This window comes from Microchirus variegatus (genome assembly GCF_963457635.1).
Source record: "Microchirus variegatus genome assembly, chromosome: 7".
NCBI lineage: Eukaryota > Metazoa > Chordata > Actinopteri > Pleuronectiformes > Soleidae > Microchirus > Microchirus variegatus.
In genome coordinates, this window is record NC_139808.1 from 27336730 (window position 1) to 27351110 (window position 14381).

Here is a 14381-nt window from a genome sequence, read left to right on the forward strand (position 1 = left end):
TTGATAAGATATAGTGATAAAATATAGTGAACAATTGTGTCTTATTTTATCCCCTCATCAGGTGTCCGAGAAAATAGATGACAATATTGATCGCCTGAATCAGAGTTTGGCTCTGTGGGACGATGTGCGTAGAACCAGTGAGGATATTGAGAGTTGGACAAGCAGCTGTGTGATTGAACTCAACGAAAGCCTGAACAACCTCAACAACAGTCAGAAGTTGTCAGAGAGACTTTCTTTGTTGCAGGTAGGATTTCATTTTTACTCTGGATGTGCATGTACTGTCTTGCCATAATCACAACAAACAAAAACAAGCTTTTCTCATTTGATGCATCCACAGGCCGAAATGAGTGAGAAGGAGAAGAAACTTGAAACTCTGCAGAGCACCGTGTCAGAGCTGAAGAAGTGTAGTCAAAGTCAAGAGACTCCTGCTAAATTACAGGTACTAAATACAGTATGATCAGATTCTTGTAACTTCTGAATAAGTCAAGTCAATAACTCTTGACTCTACCTGCTTCAGGTGCTCGAGAATGACCTGCGGAAGAAGGTCACCACTGTTCAGAAGCTTCATGAACAAGCCCGGGGAAACCTCATGGACTTCAGTTTCCAGAAGAAACAACTGGAAGATTACATCTCGCAGATGTCTGCGTGGTTAAAAAGTATGGAGGAGTCTCTGGCTTCTTGTCCTGCTGGATCAGACCCGGAGAACATCTGCAGGGTGAAGGTATGTTGTACCGGCTCGTCTTTTCCTGCACATAATGGGAAGTAAGAAGTGAATCGACTCTATAGACTATATCATGTGTTTTGAAGGACCTTCAAAAAGAGCTGCAGAATCAGCAGGGGAGCATCGACTCCACCAGGGAGAGCCTCAACACCCTGTGTCGAAAATATCCCTCTGAAGAGTTGGCTGGTCTCGGGTCAGCGCTCACTGATCTCATCAAGACATACGAGTCTGTGAACCAGCTTTCTGCCAGGACACTGTCATCACTGCAGAGCTGCCTTCAGCAGCAGTTCAACGGTGAGAAATCTGAAAAAGCATAAAGAAAAACAGATTATATTTGAGTCTACACTACGTTATTACTTCTCTTTTTTTTTTACTTTTCTCCTCAGACCTGGTTCAGGAGTTCCATTGTTGGCTTTCAGAGCAGAGGGAAATTGTGAAGGAATGCTCTGACCGATCTGGAGACACTCAAATTGTGGAACGCAAACTACAGAAAATAAAGGTAAAACTAGTTGCCTAAATCAGTATGTTATAGTAATCTCTCAGGAATGTGCAGAAATAAAATATAATATGGTTTGGTTTATCTGTCAGGGAGCCATGGATCGCGTGGAGGAGGGCGAGGTACGACTTACGCAGGTGTGCGAGGAAGGAGAGAAGCTCCTGCTCCATCTTCCCAAAGCCAGTGCAGGTCAGGTCCAGCAGCACCTTTCCTCCATCCAGCAGGACTGGGACAGCTTTGTGGAGCAGTGCAGGCAGAACCAGCAGATCCTGGAGGACAGTGCTTCCCTCATGAAGGGGTAAGAAGACACCTCCAAGAAGCAGTTCTGTAAAGTAAACTTTGTAAACCCTCCATTTATTAACATACTATTTTAATATCCTGTAGGTTTGAGGGTCGCTTTAAGAAACTCAGGTGGTGGTTGGAACATATGGAAAAGAGGATGACCACGGATTTGTTGGAAGTCCAGCAGCGAGGTCCTGAAAAGGCCGTACTCGAGCAAGTGGAGGAATATCAGCAGGAAGTGCTCAAAGAAAGGTGCTTCTAAGAAAATGAAATTATCCTTTCTGTGCGTCACACACACCAAAGTCTCGCACACACTTTAAGATTTTCCCACTTTCCATTTCAGGGATTCATTTGAGCGCTTAGGTCAGGAAGGCCAGGCGTTAAATGAAGGAGGGCGAGGAGACGGCAGTGAGACGAGGGTGTCGGCTCAGCTGCAATCACAGCACCAGGCCTTGATGAGGCGTGTGAGAGAGCGGCTCCACAGCTGCCAGCTCACTCTGCAGGAGCAGCAGGCCTTTGAAGAGACACTGCATATGACCTGGACATGGCTTAGCGGTGCCCAGGAGCGCCTGGCTTCACTCAACAGCACGGTTGGCAATAAAGAGACGCTGGAGAAAAGACTCGGTCTTGTGCAGGTCAGTGAATGAGTAGAGTGTGTGGATATTCTGGATTAGTTTTATATACTTAAACTAAAACTGTGTCCCTGTGCATGTAGGATATCCTCTTAATGAAAGGTGAGGGTGAGGTGAAGCTCAACATGACAGTAGGAAAAGGAGAACAGGTCCTGAAGCACAACAGAATGGAGGGACAAGAGGCCATTTGTTCACAGCTACAGAGCCTGAAGGACGCTTGGGCCAATATGTTAATGACTTCAATGAGTTGTCACAGGTAGGAAATGTGGAGATTTGTTGGAGTTTGTGCTGTTCTACATTTCCTCGTAACATTTTTGTCATTACCTACAGTCGTCTGGAGTGGACCGTGACCCAGTGGGCCAGCTTTCAGGAAAACAAGAACCAGCTGCAGCAGTGGATGGAGTCCGTGGAGCAGGAAGTGGGGTTGACTCTGCCTCAGCAGCCGGGCCTCAAAGAGAAGTCCGCTCTACTCGAACGCTTCAGAGCCATCCAGGCCGACGTGGACGCTCACGCAGGAGCGTTGTCGCGCCTGAACGACAAAGCAGTGGAGATGCTTGAAAAAACCGGAGACCAGACGTTTGGACCAGAGTCGAGGGCAGAGCTCAACGCACATTTTGCTGATATCGCAGCTGTTGTCAAGGTGATTTAGACACAAGCAAAGCATGTGCAGATACCTGCTAAACCCTAGGTGATTAATTAAGGAGAATAAGAGCAGGCACAACGATAGGAGGCTTTTAAGAAAACCCAAGACACTTGTTGTCATGGGACCATTTTCTTCCAAGGTTGAAGTTCTTAAATTTGTTTCCCAAAATTGAGAGAGAGAGAGAGAGAGAGAGAGAGGGTATATTAAGCAATGTAGGCCAGTATATAGTTATATCACAAACTCCAATCCAACTTATTATGGAAAGGAATTTGGCTAAAACATAACCTGTAATATTTTATGACTAATTGGTGGAACACTTTTTCATCCTAAAGGGTAAAGTACTGTCCATGCAAAACATCGTGTCTGAGCATGAGCAGTATCTTGACGCTGTGAGGGACTTCAATGACTGGCTGATCTCAGCAAAAGAGGAACTCCAGCGCTGGTCGGACCTGTCGGGAAACTCAGCCTCTATTAAAAGAAAGCTCTCCAAGGTTCAGGTGAGAAGCTTGAAGTTTGTTTCAGAGAAATCATCTTTTAATTCTGAACTAGTGTTTTGGCAGACGGGATCATTCTTGTTTTCTTTCCAGGAGTTGCTCGACTCCAAGCAGCGAGGCAGAGAGCGGCTCAGCCGCGTCCAAAGATGTGGGGCATTGGCCAGAGATCACACCGGCTCTGGTGGCTACGAGGCTATGGAGCGAGAGGAAGCAGCCTTGTTGTCGTCGTGGGAACAGTGGGAGCGTGGAGCGCTGCAGACACGTGCCAGTCTGGAGACTGGCCTCTCACAGATAGCCAGCTCTGAACAGGAGTTCAGCAACCTGTCGGCACAGCTGGAGCAGGACCTGCAGGAGTTCAACCGACAGCTGCACGACTGGCGTCTACGACTGGCCAATGGAGATGGAACAAATGATGGAGTAGAGGCTGTTAAACGGTGGCAGATAGCAAAAGTAGGTCCTGGCTCCAGTCTTATTATAACACTACAAACTTTTGTTTGTATATTTGTTTATTACTTCATGAGATCTGTTTTTTTTTTTTATCCAGGACACGTTAGATGAACTTGTCAAAGCCGAGCCATTGTCTGACCGCCTGAAAACTCAACTCAATGATCTCTGCCGATTCTCCAGGGATATGGGAACCCAGTCTGAGAGAGTGTCTGCTCTTATTAAGGAATACAACAGGTGAGAATATTACTAAGAAAGGAGGATAAAATGGGCGTGTGAATCTCTAAATTCATCTCTTTCCTTACTTGTATCTAGTTTGAGTCTCCAAGCATGCAGGGAATGCCAGAGCAAAGAGAAGCTACTGGAACAAGGGTTTCGCTCAGCCTTCAGAGAGTTCCAGCAGTGGTTGGTCAATGCCAAAATCAACACGGCCAAGTGCTTCGACGTACCTCAAAATATCAGCGAGGCCTCATCGAGCTTGCTGAAGATTCAGGTACTGCACTCGTACTTGAATGCCCTGAAACATTCACATAGTTACACTACAAAATGAACCGATTTGACCGCTTCTCTACTTCTCAGGAGTTTCTTAGTGACAGAGAGCAAGGTCAGTCAAAGCTGAACGCTGTGGTCGTGAACTGCGAGCTCATCTCTAGTATTGTGGCAAAAGACAAAGTCGATGCGGTTCGGGCAAAAATGAACACTGCCAGAGAGGACTGGAAAAACATGATGACTAACCTGAACAACAGAGAAGCAAATCTACAAGTACGAATGCGTGGAAACCACAAATGAGCGAAATAAATATTACAACACTGTTTACAATAACTCATCTTGCGTGTTTCAGAACCTTTTGTCTCAGATGAAGGATTTTGAGGCCAGTGCTGAGCCTCTACAGGAGTGTCTGAATGCTACGGAGCTAGCAGTTCAGGAGAGCAGCACACGGCTTCATGATCTCACTGCCAAGAAGTCAGAGCTTCACAAGCTCCAGGTACTAATATCTGCAATTCACTGAGCTCTAAACCACAACCACATGATGTCAACCTGACTGCTGCTCATTCCATTTACAGAGACTCACCCTTACACCTTCTGATAGTGTTTAGCGTTTAGTTTTATACGCCTAGGAAGCAATTCTTGAAAAATCTGCCAGTAGCTTGCTGTTCTAACTGATGCCAACTTTTTGCTGCTCTATACTATTTTCATGTCTTCTTAACATACTGTCTCTCATAGATGTTAATGTCTTCTTCATTCCTAAAATGCAGGCCAATTGAATTGTTGTCTATCAGCTTCTTCCAGATGCCTTGACTTATTTTGCTATGTTGCCATGTCTCTAACTCCTCACCCGTGTCTGCCATCGACTGTCTTATATCTCTGTGTGTCAGCTTGCATGCCACTTTGATAACCTGCTTGTGCTCTTCCAGTCTGTGCTTGAGGAGTTAGCCTCGCACGAGGTTCAGCTGAACAAGTTGAAAGAGAAGGCCCAGCTGCTGTGGGATGAACACGCGGCCGGCAAGGGTTTTGTGCATCGTGTCTCGCAGCTCTCTTCTCAGTACCTAGCTTTAACCAACCTGACCAAGGTACAGTAATGCCTACCGACCTGCCTGTGCACTGGGGCTTTTCTGGGGGTAGAGCTTTTGAGGATATGAGGGAGTCCCTTGACTGGACTGAGCTTCGATTCAACAGTTTTTTTAAGTTGAAACTCATTGTAATTAAACACTAATTCATCTTTTATATGAGATAAAGAGAGTAATTTTCTGTTATGTTTGTTGTACTAAATCTTTAAGGTCAAGTCTACTATGAATTCCAGCTCTAAAACCCAGTGTGATTATTTTTGGATTGTGTGCATCTGCAGGAGAAAGCCTCTCGGATCGACCGGATAGTCACGGAGCATCAGCTTTTCTCTCAAGGCTTAAAGGAGCTTCAGAACTGGGTGGCTGACACCAGCCATATGCTGCAGACCTACTGTGCTCCCACTGCAGACAAAAGTGTTCTTGACAGCAGGATGATTAAGCTGGAGGTATAAGAAGTCACTGATCGTGAGAGATTAGAGGCATCACCCAGTTTAGGGTTGTAATAATAATGATAACTGATCTTTGCACCAGGCCTTGCTGACCGCTCGTCAGGAGAAAGAGATCCAGCTCAAGATGCTGACCACAAGAGGAGAGTCTGTTCAGAGGAACACATCAGCTGAAGGAGTGCCCGCCATCCTGAAACAGATACAGGAGCTCAAAGATTCCTGGGATGCTCTGCTCTCCGCTTCTATTCAATGCAAAGGGTATTTTATTTTATTTGTCTTAAGTTGTGTTGTATTTCTGCAACTACTGTATGATTGTCTGACTTAACCCTCATGCTCTCTCTAAAATGAACAGTCAGCTGGAAGGTTCTCTGTCTCAGTGGACCAGTTATCAAGAGGACGTACGACAGTTTGTAACCTGGGCCGAGCACGTGGAGGAGAGTCTTGACCCGACTGATAAACAGTGTCCGGAGATGAGAGACAAGACTGCTAATCTGAGCAAATCTAAGGTACTAAAATCTTCATATGCTGAAGATATTGGAATTTCAGACCTCAAAAGTGATAAAAAATGAAAAACAGTGTAGATTTACCTAAGCATTGTGCAGTCAATTGATAATGTTTCTCACCCCTCCTTGTGGTTTCAGTTGCTTTTTGAGGAAGTGTTGAGCCACAGCACCTTGTTGGACACCATCTCTGCAAAGAGTGCCGGTATTGCAGAGAATTATGTCGCTCAACTAGAGCTCCAAGATCTCCAAGAGCGATACCACACCATCAAAGACAATGCCATGGTAATAAGCAGCAGAATGTGCCCGAGAGTAGGCGGTGACTCATATTTTAAATACATCTCAGCTACAGTATTATGATAGAGGCGACTCTTCTGTACAAAAACAATAACATTGTTACTGCTGTGGTATAATTTAGATTTTGTGAGATAGATCAGACCTCACACAGCTCAGAAGTGAAGTGTGAAGCCACCAAATGTAAGAAACAAGTACCTCTCAGAGTACAAATTAATGATTATCCTCACTGTGTCCTCAGAGGGGAGTGGGAAAAGCAGAGGAACTGGTGAAAGCCCACCAGGAGTATCAGAGGGGCATCCATGCGTTTGAAGACTGGCTGGAACAGGAACAAGAGAAGCTTGGCTGCTACACTCAGCTGGAGGGTGATGTTGATATGCTGGAGGAGACTCTCCAAAAGCTGCAGGTGCAAAAATAGTAGTAGTAGTAGTATATATCATAACTTAAAATAATAGAGAACTTAACCACAACCACATCTGTTTGATGACAGGAGCTACAGCTGTCCTGCACAGAGGGCCAGGCTTTGCTGAACACACTGCTGGTCAGTCGAGAGCTGGTCATTCCCTGGGGCCTACCTCAGATAGAAGACCGAGCACTGGAGACCCTGCAGCAGGAGTGGAGGCTCTACCAGGCCCAGCTGGCTGACACCCGGGCGCAGCTCAACAGTGCTCTGGCCAAACTGCGGCAGATGGAGCAAAAGTTCCAGCGTCTGGACAGCTGGTTAAAGGGAATGGAGACCAAAGCACAACTGCGTAGCCATCGACGGTCTGACCGCACCACTAAAGATGCTCAGCTGCAGCTAATAAAGGTTGGTATAGCCCACATAGCAGGTACCGTATGTGCACAAACATTTAGAAAATCTACATCTTCATGAATGAACTATCTTTTATCAGAGCTGGCAGGAGGAAGTGCTGGTTTATCAAGAAGAGATAGAGGGCCTCAGTCTTTTAGCCCAGCAGGTCCTGGACGAAACCCACATTAGCAGCCGGATCAGTAGCAGAGCCACCCAGATCACAGCCCGCTACCATGCACTGCTTCTACATTTACTGGTAAACTTACTTTTTTTTTTAAAGTTGTCTCTATATCCAGATGAATACTAGAATCTTTATGTGTTTCTGCAATTTGTTAAAACCTCAAAATATGTAATGAAATGTTTTGCAGGAGACAATCAAACAGCTGCAGGAGGAAGTGTCTTGCCTTGACGAGGCACAGTGTGTCTTCTCAACCTTCTCAGACTGGCTCAGCAACATTCAGAATAACTTTAGCACTGTGGCTATAAGTGTTGATGTTGTAGACCGATTTGCAATGGAGAGAAAGATGAAGAAACTGGAGGTGAACATTTATGATCATTCACATACCGGCAAAAATAAATCTTTCACTGATGAAAACAGAATAATACAAGCTCATGTTCCTTTCAGGCTCTTCAGGGTGACATGGAGCAGGGTCACTCTTACCTAAAGACAATGAGGGAGAAGACAGAGCGAGCCATTGCATTCTTGGAGGAACATGAAGCAGAGCAGCTGAAGGAGGAGATGGACACTCGCCTCTTTCAAATAGAGGAATTAATGGCATGTCTGCGCACAGAGCATAGCTCACTGGAAAAATGCATTTCACTCTCGAAAGACTTTATGGATAAATACAAGGCTCAGGCCCAGTGGGTGATGGAAACCAAGAACCTTTTAGCCTCAAGTGTCGAGCCTAAAGCTGAACTGTACCAAAAGAAGGCTCAGTTAGCAAAGTACAAGGTGAATTAATACTGGCTATTTCTCTTAAAAACACAATAACGCTATAAATAGTGTTTTAACTGCAAGTATGCTTCCTTTTCCTCGTATGCAGACCATCCAGCAGACAGTACAGTCCCATGAGTCACCAGTGAAATCTGTTATTGAGAAAGGAGAAGCCCTGCTCGACACAGTCAATGACCCTACAATTAGTGACAACATGAAAAAGCTGCAGGCCAACTACCAGGATCTCTGCTTGGCATCTAAGGTAATGTATTACTATTAATTGTCTCTGATGTTTAATCTTTTGCACAATTGAGAGTATCACTGAGGACGGCTTTGTCTTGTGTTTCAGACACAGGTCCAGAATCTCGTGGAGTGGGTTAAGGAGCACGAGGATTACAACAGCGAACTGCAAGAGGTTGAGAAGTGGCTGTTGCAGATGTCCAGTAGGCTGGTCACCTTTGACTCCATGCAGACCAACAGTATGGAGATGGCCACGCAGCAACTTGCCAGACACAAGGTGATTAACTATGTCTCTAGAAACATTTCAAATTCTTACTATAATCTTAGTCATATTGGAATGGATTACTCTTTATGATCTGCTTTACCATTCTCTCTTTTTCAGGCAATAATGGAGGAGATAGCCAGTTTTGAGGAGCGTCTCACAAGCTTGAAGCAGAAAGGAGAAGGTCTTGTTGCCAGTTGCACAGACCAAGTTCAAGTAAAGATCAGTCAACAAGTGCAGGCTCACCAGCAGGGAACCAGGGACAGCTACTCTGCCATTTGCAGCACTGCCCAACGTGTGAGTAACGCAATTCGACAACCAACCCGTTCACCTATTCAATAACTATTACGATTTATTATTCATGATACAAACAAACGGTAATTAAGGTTGTGACTCTCCTTTCTCAACAGGTGTACCAGAGTCTGGACCGGGAGCTGCAGAAACATGTCAACCATCAGGACACGCTTCAGCAGTGTCAGACCTGGCTCTCCACGGTGCAGGAGGAGCTCCATCTAAACGATCAGGAACCATCTGGTCTACAGGAGGCGCTGAAGCAGGTAAATGACAATATGTTGGAATGCAACAATGGCCCAATGTGCATAAGCTATTTTCCTGTCATTTATTAATCATAATTTATTTCTATGGGCATATTTAGGTGAAGCACTACAGGGCTCTTCAGGAACAAGCCAGCACTTACCTGGACTTGGTGTGTTCCGTGTGTGACCTGTCTGATGATGCTGTGAGAGTGACGGCTGCCAAGGTCCAGCAGATCAAGCTCACGGTCAGTTATTGTTTTATAAATTTCACAAACATTAATTGTAATAACTTTTATGTTATGTTGTTGACATATTAACACATCATCTTATCTTTGCACCATGTGTTTCTTGCAGATTGAGGAAAGGATGTCCAGTGCACAGGAGCTTTCTGAGGGCTGGAGAGAGATCAAAGAACAAAAACAAGACCTTGTCAGCCTGTTCCAGGACATGGAGCAGCAGCTTCTCAGCCTCTCCAGAAGACCCGCAGAGCTGGAGACCAAGATAGCACAAAACATGCTGTCACAAGCAAAGGTAGGGAACAGAATCATAACCAGTGGTTGCCCTCTTTTTGTGTGTATTCATTGTTTCCAATATATATTGCATGTGACCAGGAATGCAGCCAGCAACTGCAGTCTAAGCAGAGTATCCTGACCAAGATGACTGAGACTGTGAGCAGACTGACTGGTGGCCAGGACTCTCCAGAACATGCAGAGCTCGACCGTCTGAGCAATTCCTGGCTTGAGCTCTGTCACCAGGCCAGCAAGCTGCAAATCCAGAGAGAGGAGGATCTGCACAGGGCTAAAGAATACCACGACTGCATCTCTGCAGTGGAGGCACTGTTTGAACAGGTGTCCAAGGAGTGGGACAATCTAGCCAGGTGTGTTACATGACAAAAAAATATCTGTATAAATCCAGCTTTTTAACAATAGATGAGAAATGCTATGAGGTTTTGAATGTAAAGTAAATGTAAAATATATCTTGTTTTGTCACAGAACGGATGCTGAAAGTTCATCCCAGCACTTGGAGGCTTTACGGAAACTTGCCGTGACTCTGGAAGAACAAAAGAGCACTCTGGAGAACCTTAAGGATCAGAAGCAGAAGGTCATCCAACACTTGAACCTAGACGACAAGGAGCTGGTAAAAGAGCAAATCAGCCACTTTGAGCAGCGATGGTCTCAAATGCAAAACCTAATTGAGAGGAAAATACAGGATTCAATGGTGACGCTAGAGGACATGGGCCAAGTAGAGGCTCGTCTAAAAGAGGCCCGGGACTGGGCTGAGGAGCAGCAGCCTGCTCTGTCCGAGGCCATGAAAATGAGTCCTCCCCCTGAGCTGGCTCAGAGCTTCCTGTTTGACCACCTGAGCATCTGCAGTGAGTTAGAGGCAAAACAGCTTCTGCTTTCCCAGGCAATGGCCGATTCTGACAGAGTGCTGGCCCGGCTGGGCCTCAGTGAGAGGCAGCATTTGCAGCTGCTCATTTCTGAAACTCAATCTGAGGTGGAATCTTTGAGCGTGAAAGTGGTGCAGCGTAGAAAACACCTGAGCAAGGCTTTCACAGAAAGGACGCAGTTCCTGATGGCTGTGAGCCAGTCCATCTCCTGGGTCCAGCAGAATGAGAAGAAGGCCCAGGCAGAAGAGTACATTGCTCTGTTGCCCGATGATCTGGCCAAGCAGGTTAGAACGTGCAGGAACATCCAAAGCAGTCTGAAAGCCTATCAGAGTGAGCTGACCTCCTTGTGGTCTCAGGGAAGGGATCTGATGAGGGAGGCCCGCGACGAAGAAAGAAACGAAATTCTCACTAAGTTACAGGAGCTGCAGAACATCTTTGACAGGACGTTACATAGATGTGGGCAGAAGCTTCAGGAGCTTGAAAAAGTACTTGTGTCCAGGAAGTATTTCAAAACCGACCTAGAGAAAATTTGTCAATGGTTAAAACAAGCCGACATAGTCACCTTTCCAGAAATAAACCTGATGGTGGGAGATGCTGAATTGGAAGCACAGCTACTGAAATATCAACTGATTGTCGAGCAAGCAATTGAATATGAGAACCTCCTACTAATTGTACAAAGAGCTGGTCAGGAAATATTGCCTACTCTTAATGAAGTAGACCACTGCTATTTAGATGAAAAGCTTAACACTCTCCCCCAGCAATACAACAGCATTTTAGTCCTAGCCAAAGAGAAACAGGAGAAAATCCAGCAGGCTATCCTAACAAGAAATGAGTACACCTCGTTCATAGATGTCACTCATAAAGCACTTAAAGAGCTGGAGGAGCAGTTCAATAATCTCGGCACACAACCTGTAGGGCTGCAGACAGAGGAAGTTGTCAGTTTGCAGAGTGATTACAAAACCATTCAGGTAGATCTGTGCAGCCTCGGTCTCGCTGTGAGTGAACTCAACCAGAAAAAAGAGGGATTTCGCAGCACTGGTCAACCATGGCGCCCAGAGGAAATGACCCAGCTCGTGAGCTTGTACAATGGCCTGAAGAGGCTGGCTGAACAGAAAGTGGAGCATCTCGGCGAAACCCTAGAGTCATTTGAAGACCATAAGGCAATGGCTATGCAGGTTGATTTTGAGTTAAAGGCCACAAAAGAGCAGCTGGTTAAAGTGAATGCAGAGACCCAGTCAGCCGAAGAGAGGCTGAAGAACTACCATGCTCTCGCAGGGAGCCTCCAGAGTGCAAACTCTCACTTGTCAAGACTCATGGAGCAGATGGACACTCTTGCGCCCCGTGTGGACCAAGCGGCACACGACGCCTCAAAGGAGCAAGTGATTCTGTGGCAGGACGAGCTGCGGTCTTTGCAGGCTGCGGTAGGAGATCTGATAGAAGAGTGCGAGAACAGGTTTATTCAAAGCAAAGACTTTGAGACAGAGATGAAAAGGACACTGGACTGGCTGCAGCACATCAGGGACGAACTGGACTGTGCCGTAATTGTGGACGTGAGGGTGGAGAAGGTGCAGGAGGAGATTAGAAAGCAGCAAATCATGCAGGAGGAGGTGCAGTCCAGACTGAGAATTGTGGCAGCTCTCAGTAGCAGGGAGAATCTGAAGTATATTAGTGCCAACGAGCTTGTGCCTGCCCATGTGGATACAAGCCTAGAGGAGATGGCAAAGTTGCAGGCTGATGTTCAAAAAGCACTGAGCTCAAAACAGGTGGGATGTATTCTATGATACATTTAGAATGTGCAGTCTTTCAGTATATTTTATCTAAATATGCTTTTCGCATTGTTTTTGCATGAAGATTACTCTGGAGGATGCACTGGACTTGTGCCAGAAGTACCACTTCAGGATGCAGTCAGCCTGCGAATGGCTGGAGGATGCCGTGTCTTTCCTACAGCAGGCCAGTCTCGGTGTAGATGTGGAGAACTATGAGGAGTGTCTACAGCAGCAAGGCGAAATTGTGGCCACGGAGCAGGAGTTCCTCACACACCTGGAGGAGCTGGAGTCCCTGCTGCCTCAGCTGGAGAACCTGGTCAACCCTGTAGCCAAAGAGCAGCTCCGCGTGAGCGTGGAGTCGGCGAGGCAGAGAGGCATGGAGGTCCGAGATCAGCTCCAGTGTCACCAGGATGTCCTTCAAAGGTAGTGGGAATAAAAGAGTGGTGATACACATGTCATTTTGTGTAATTTTGTCAATAATATAATTTGTTTTTTTTAGCTGTGTGAAGCAGTGGAAGTCCTACCAAGAGGCTCGGCAGACTGTCATTGAGCTTATGAATGAAGCTGAGAAGAAGCTGACTGAATTCTCCACTGCAAAGGCTGCCACAAGCCAAGAAGCTGAGGAGAAGCTCTGCAGTCATCGGGTATGATAGACCAAAAAAAGAACATTTAGCTCATTAATTTAGGAAAACAATGGTTTTAATTGATTATCTCTTCATTTTACAGTCCTTAGTGTCACTGGTGACTGGCTTCCAAGAGAAACTGAGTGGTTTAGAGGAGCAAGCAGCTCAGCTTGAGCTGGTGGGGAGTGATGCCAGCAAGGCAACCATCAGTCGCTCAATGACCACAGTGTGGCAGCGCTGGACACGACTACGCAGTGTGGCGCGTGGACGGGAGAGAGTACTTGAAGACACTGCACAGGAATGGAGAACTTTTAGGGAAAAGGTACACAGGCAAACAGTATGAAAAGAAAACATAATAATTATTATTTTGCTTTAATTTCTAAATGGTCATTCTTTGTTAAAGATGGTGAAGGTGAGAGCCGTTTCTGACGAGCTCCAGAGTCGTTTTCCTGATAGTGCCGTGGAAAAGGCCTCCAAAGCCACCCTGCAGTCTCTGCTAGACCAGCATGACCTGCTGAGCCAAGACTTGGAGCGAGAGCTCTCCTCTCTCACGCTGCTCCGACAGTACGCCCTCAGCCTGTTGCACGATGTGGAAGTGCCTTCGCCGACCAATGAACAGGACGAGCTGCCCAGCCTGAAGGAAATCAGGGCTGTGCAAGACCAAATGGAAAGGTAGTGCGAGGATGAACAGGAACTTGTTATTACATAAGGAAATGCAAAATGTAAACATTTTTAACTCTTTTTTTGTCTTTTTGTCTCCAGCCTTCTGACACAGTCCAGGACAAAAAGGACTCAAACTGCTCAGGAACTGAGGGACAGAGAAGAAGTGGAGAAGGAACTCAGCTTTGCGAAAGCCTGGATCCAGGAGACCAGGGAGCTCCTTCTCAACCCCACACCTGACATTGATTCCCTTCTGCAGGAGCTTGAGGTACAGCTTTCTGTCATCTAAACAGTGAAACATCACCTTTGTGAATCATCCTCAAAACATAGATGGTTGATGTTATTATTATTGATGCATCTTGTTTTTCTTGTGCATAGATTGTACACGGAGATGTCGTCACTTATCGGCAGAATGTGGATAAATTAGCGGAGCAGCAGCAGAGCAAATACCTGGACCTCTACACCATTCTGCCTTCTGAAATCTCCATGCAACTTGCTGAGGTCTCACTTGCACTGGGCGCCATTGAGGATCAGGTAATACTGTATATCAATTCAGTATCTTGATATGATGATTATTTTCTTTATTTTTAACTTGGTAGCATGTGTGTCAGAGAACATGTACACTGTGTTCAGAAGGTTGTTTTGCATTTTGTGTTCTAG

General features: G+C 45.9%; 1 protein-coding gene across 6 annotated transcripts in view; it reads left to right on the plus strand.

Moving 5' to 3' along the window:
• syne1b (spectrin repeat containing, nuclear envelope 1b) overlaps positions 1-14381 on the plus strand; it is a gene marked incomplete at both ends in the record, with an annotated part of 61888 nt that overhangs the window by 24906 nt on the left and 22601 nt on the right. For 5 of the 6 annotated variants that reach the window (XM_083892424.1, XM_083892427.1, XM_083892425.1 and 2 more), the window contains 40 exons: positions 62-244; positions 338-439; positions 518-721; positions 808-1015; positions 1108-1220; positions 1310-1515; positions 1602-1751; positions 1843-2134; positions 2215-2387; positions 2462-2771; positions 3107-3271; positions 3362-3718; positions 3813-3949; positions 4028-4205; positions 4292-4474; positions 4554-4697; positions 5128-5283; positions 5559-5723; positions 5809-5981; positions 6076-6229; positions 6365-6508; positions 6759-6923; positions 7008-7325; positions 7411-7566; positions 7679-7849; positions 7936-8262; positions 8354-8506; positions 8594-8761; positions 8867-9043; positions 9157-9303; positions 9402-9527; positions 9637-9813; positions 9894-10159; positions 10275-12435; positions 12524-12861; positions 12938-13082; positions 13165-13383; positions 13465-13733; positions 13824-13989; positions 14100-14255. In XM_083892424.1, coding sequence (XP_083748550.1) covers positions 62-244; positions 338-439; positions 518-721; positions 808-1015; positions 1108-1220; positions 1310-1515; positions 1602-1751; positions 1843-2134; positions 2215-2387; positions 2462-2771; positions 3107-3271; positions 3362-3718; positions 3813-3949; positions 4028-4205; positions 4292-4474; positions 4554-4697; positions 5128-5283; positions 5559-5723; positions 5809-5981; positions 6076-6229; positions 6365-6508; positions 6759-6923; positions 7008-7325; positions 7411-7566; positions 7679-7849; positions 7936-8262; positions 8354-8506; positions 8594-8761; positions 8867-9043; positions 9157-9303; positions 9402-9527; positions 9637-9813; positions 9894-10159; positions 10275-12435; positions 12524-12861; positions 12938-13082; positions 13165-13383; positions 13465-13733; positions 13824-13989; positions 14100-14255 — 9702 coding nt within the window. The remainder of the gene's footprint in view (positions 1-61; positions 245-337; positions 440-517; positions 722-807; positions 1016-1107; positions 1221-1309; positions 1516-1601; positions 1752-1842; positions 2135-2214; positions 2388-2461; positions 2772-3106; positions 3272-3361; positions 3719-3812; positions 3950-4027; positions 4206-4291; positions 4475-4553; positions 4698-5127; positions 5284-5558; positions 5724-5808; positions 5982-6075; positions 6230-6364; positions 6509-6758; positions 6924-7007; positions 7326-7410; positions 7567-7678; positions 7850-7935; positions 8263-8353; positions 8507-8593; positions 8762-8866; positions 9044-9156; positions 9304-9401; positions 9528-9636; positions 9814-9893; positions 10160-10274; positions 12436-12523; positions 12862-12937; positions 13083-13164; positions 13384-13464; positions 13734-13823; positions 13990-14099; positions 14256-14381) is intronic. The other variant, XM_083892429.1, reaches the window with a different exon arrangement.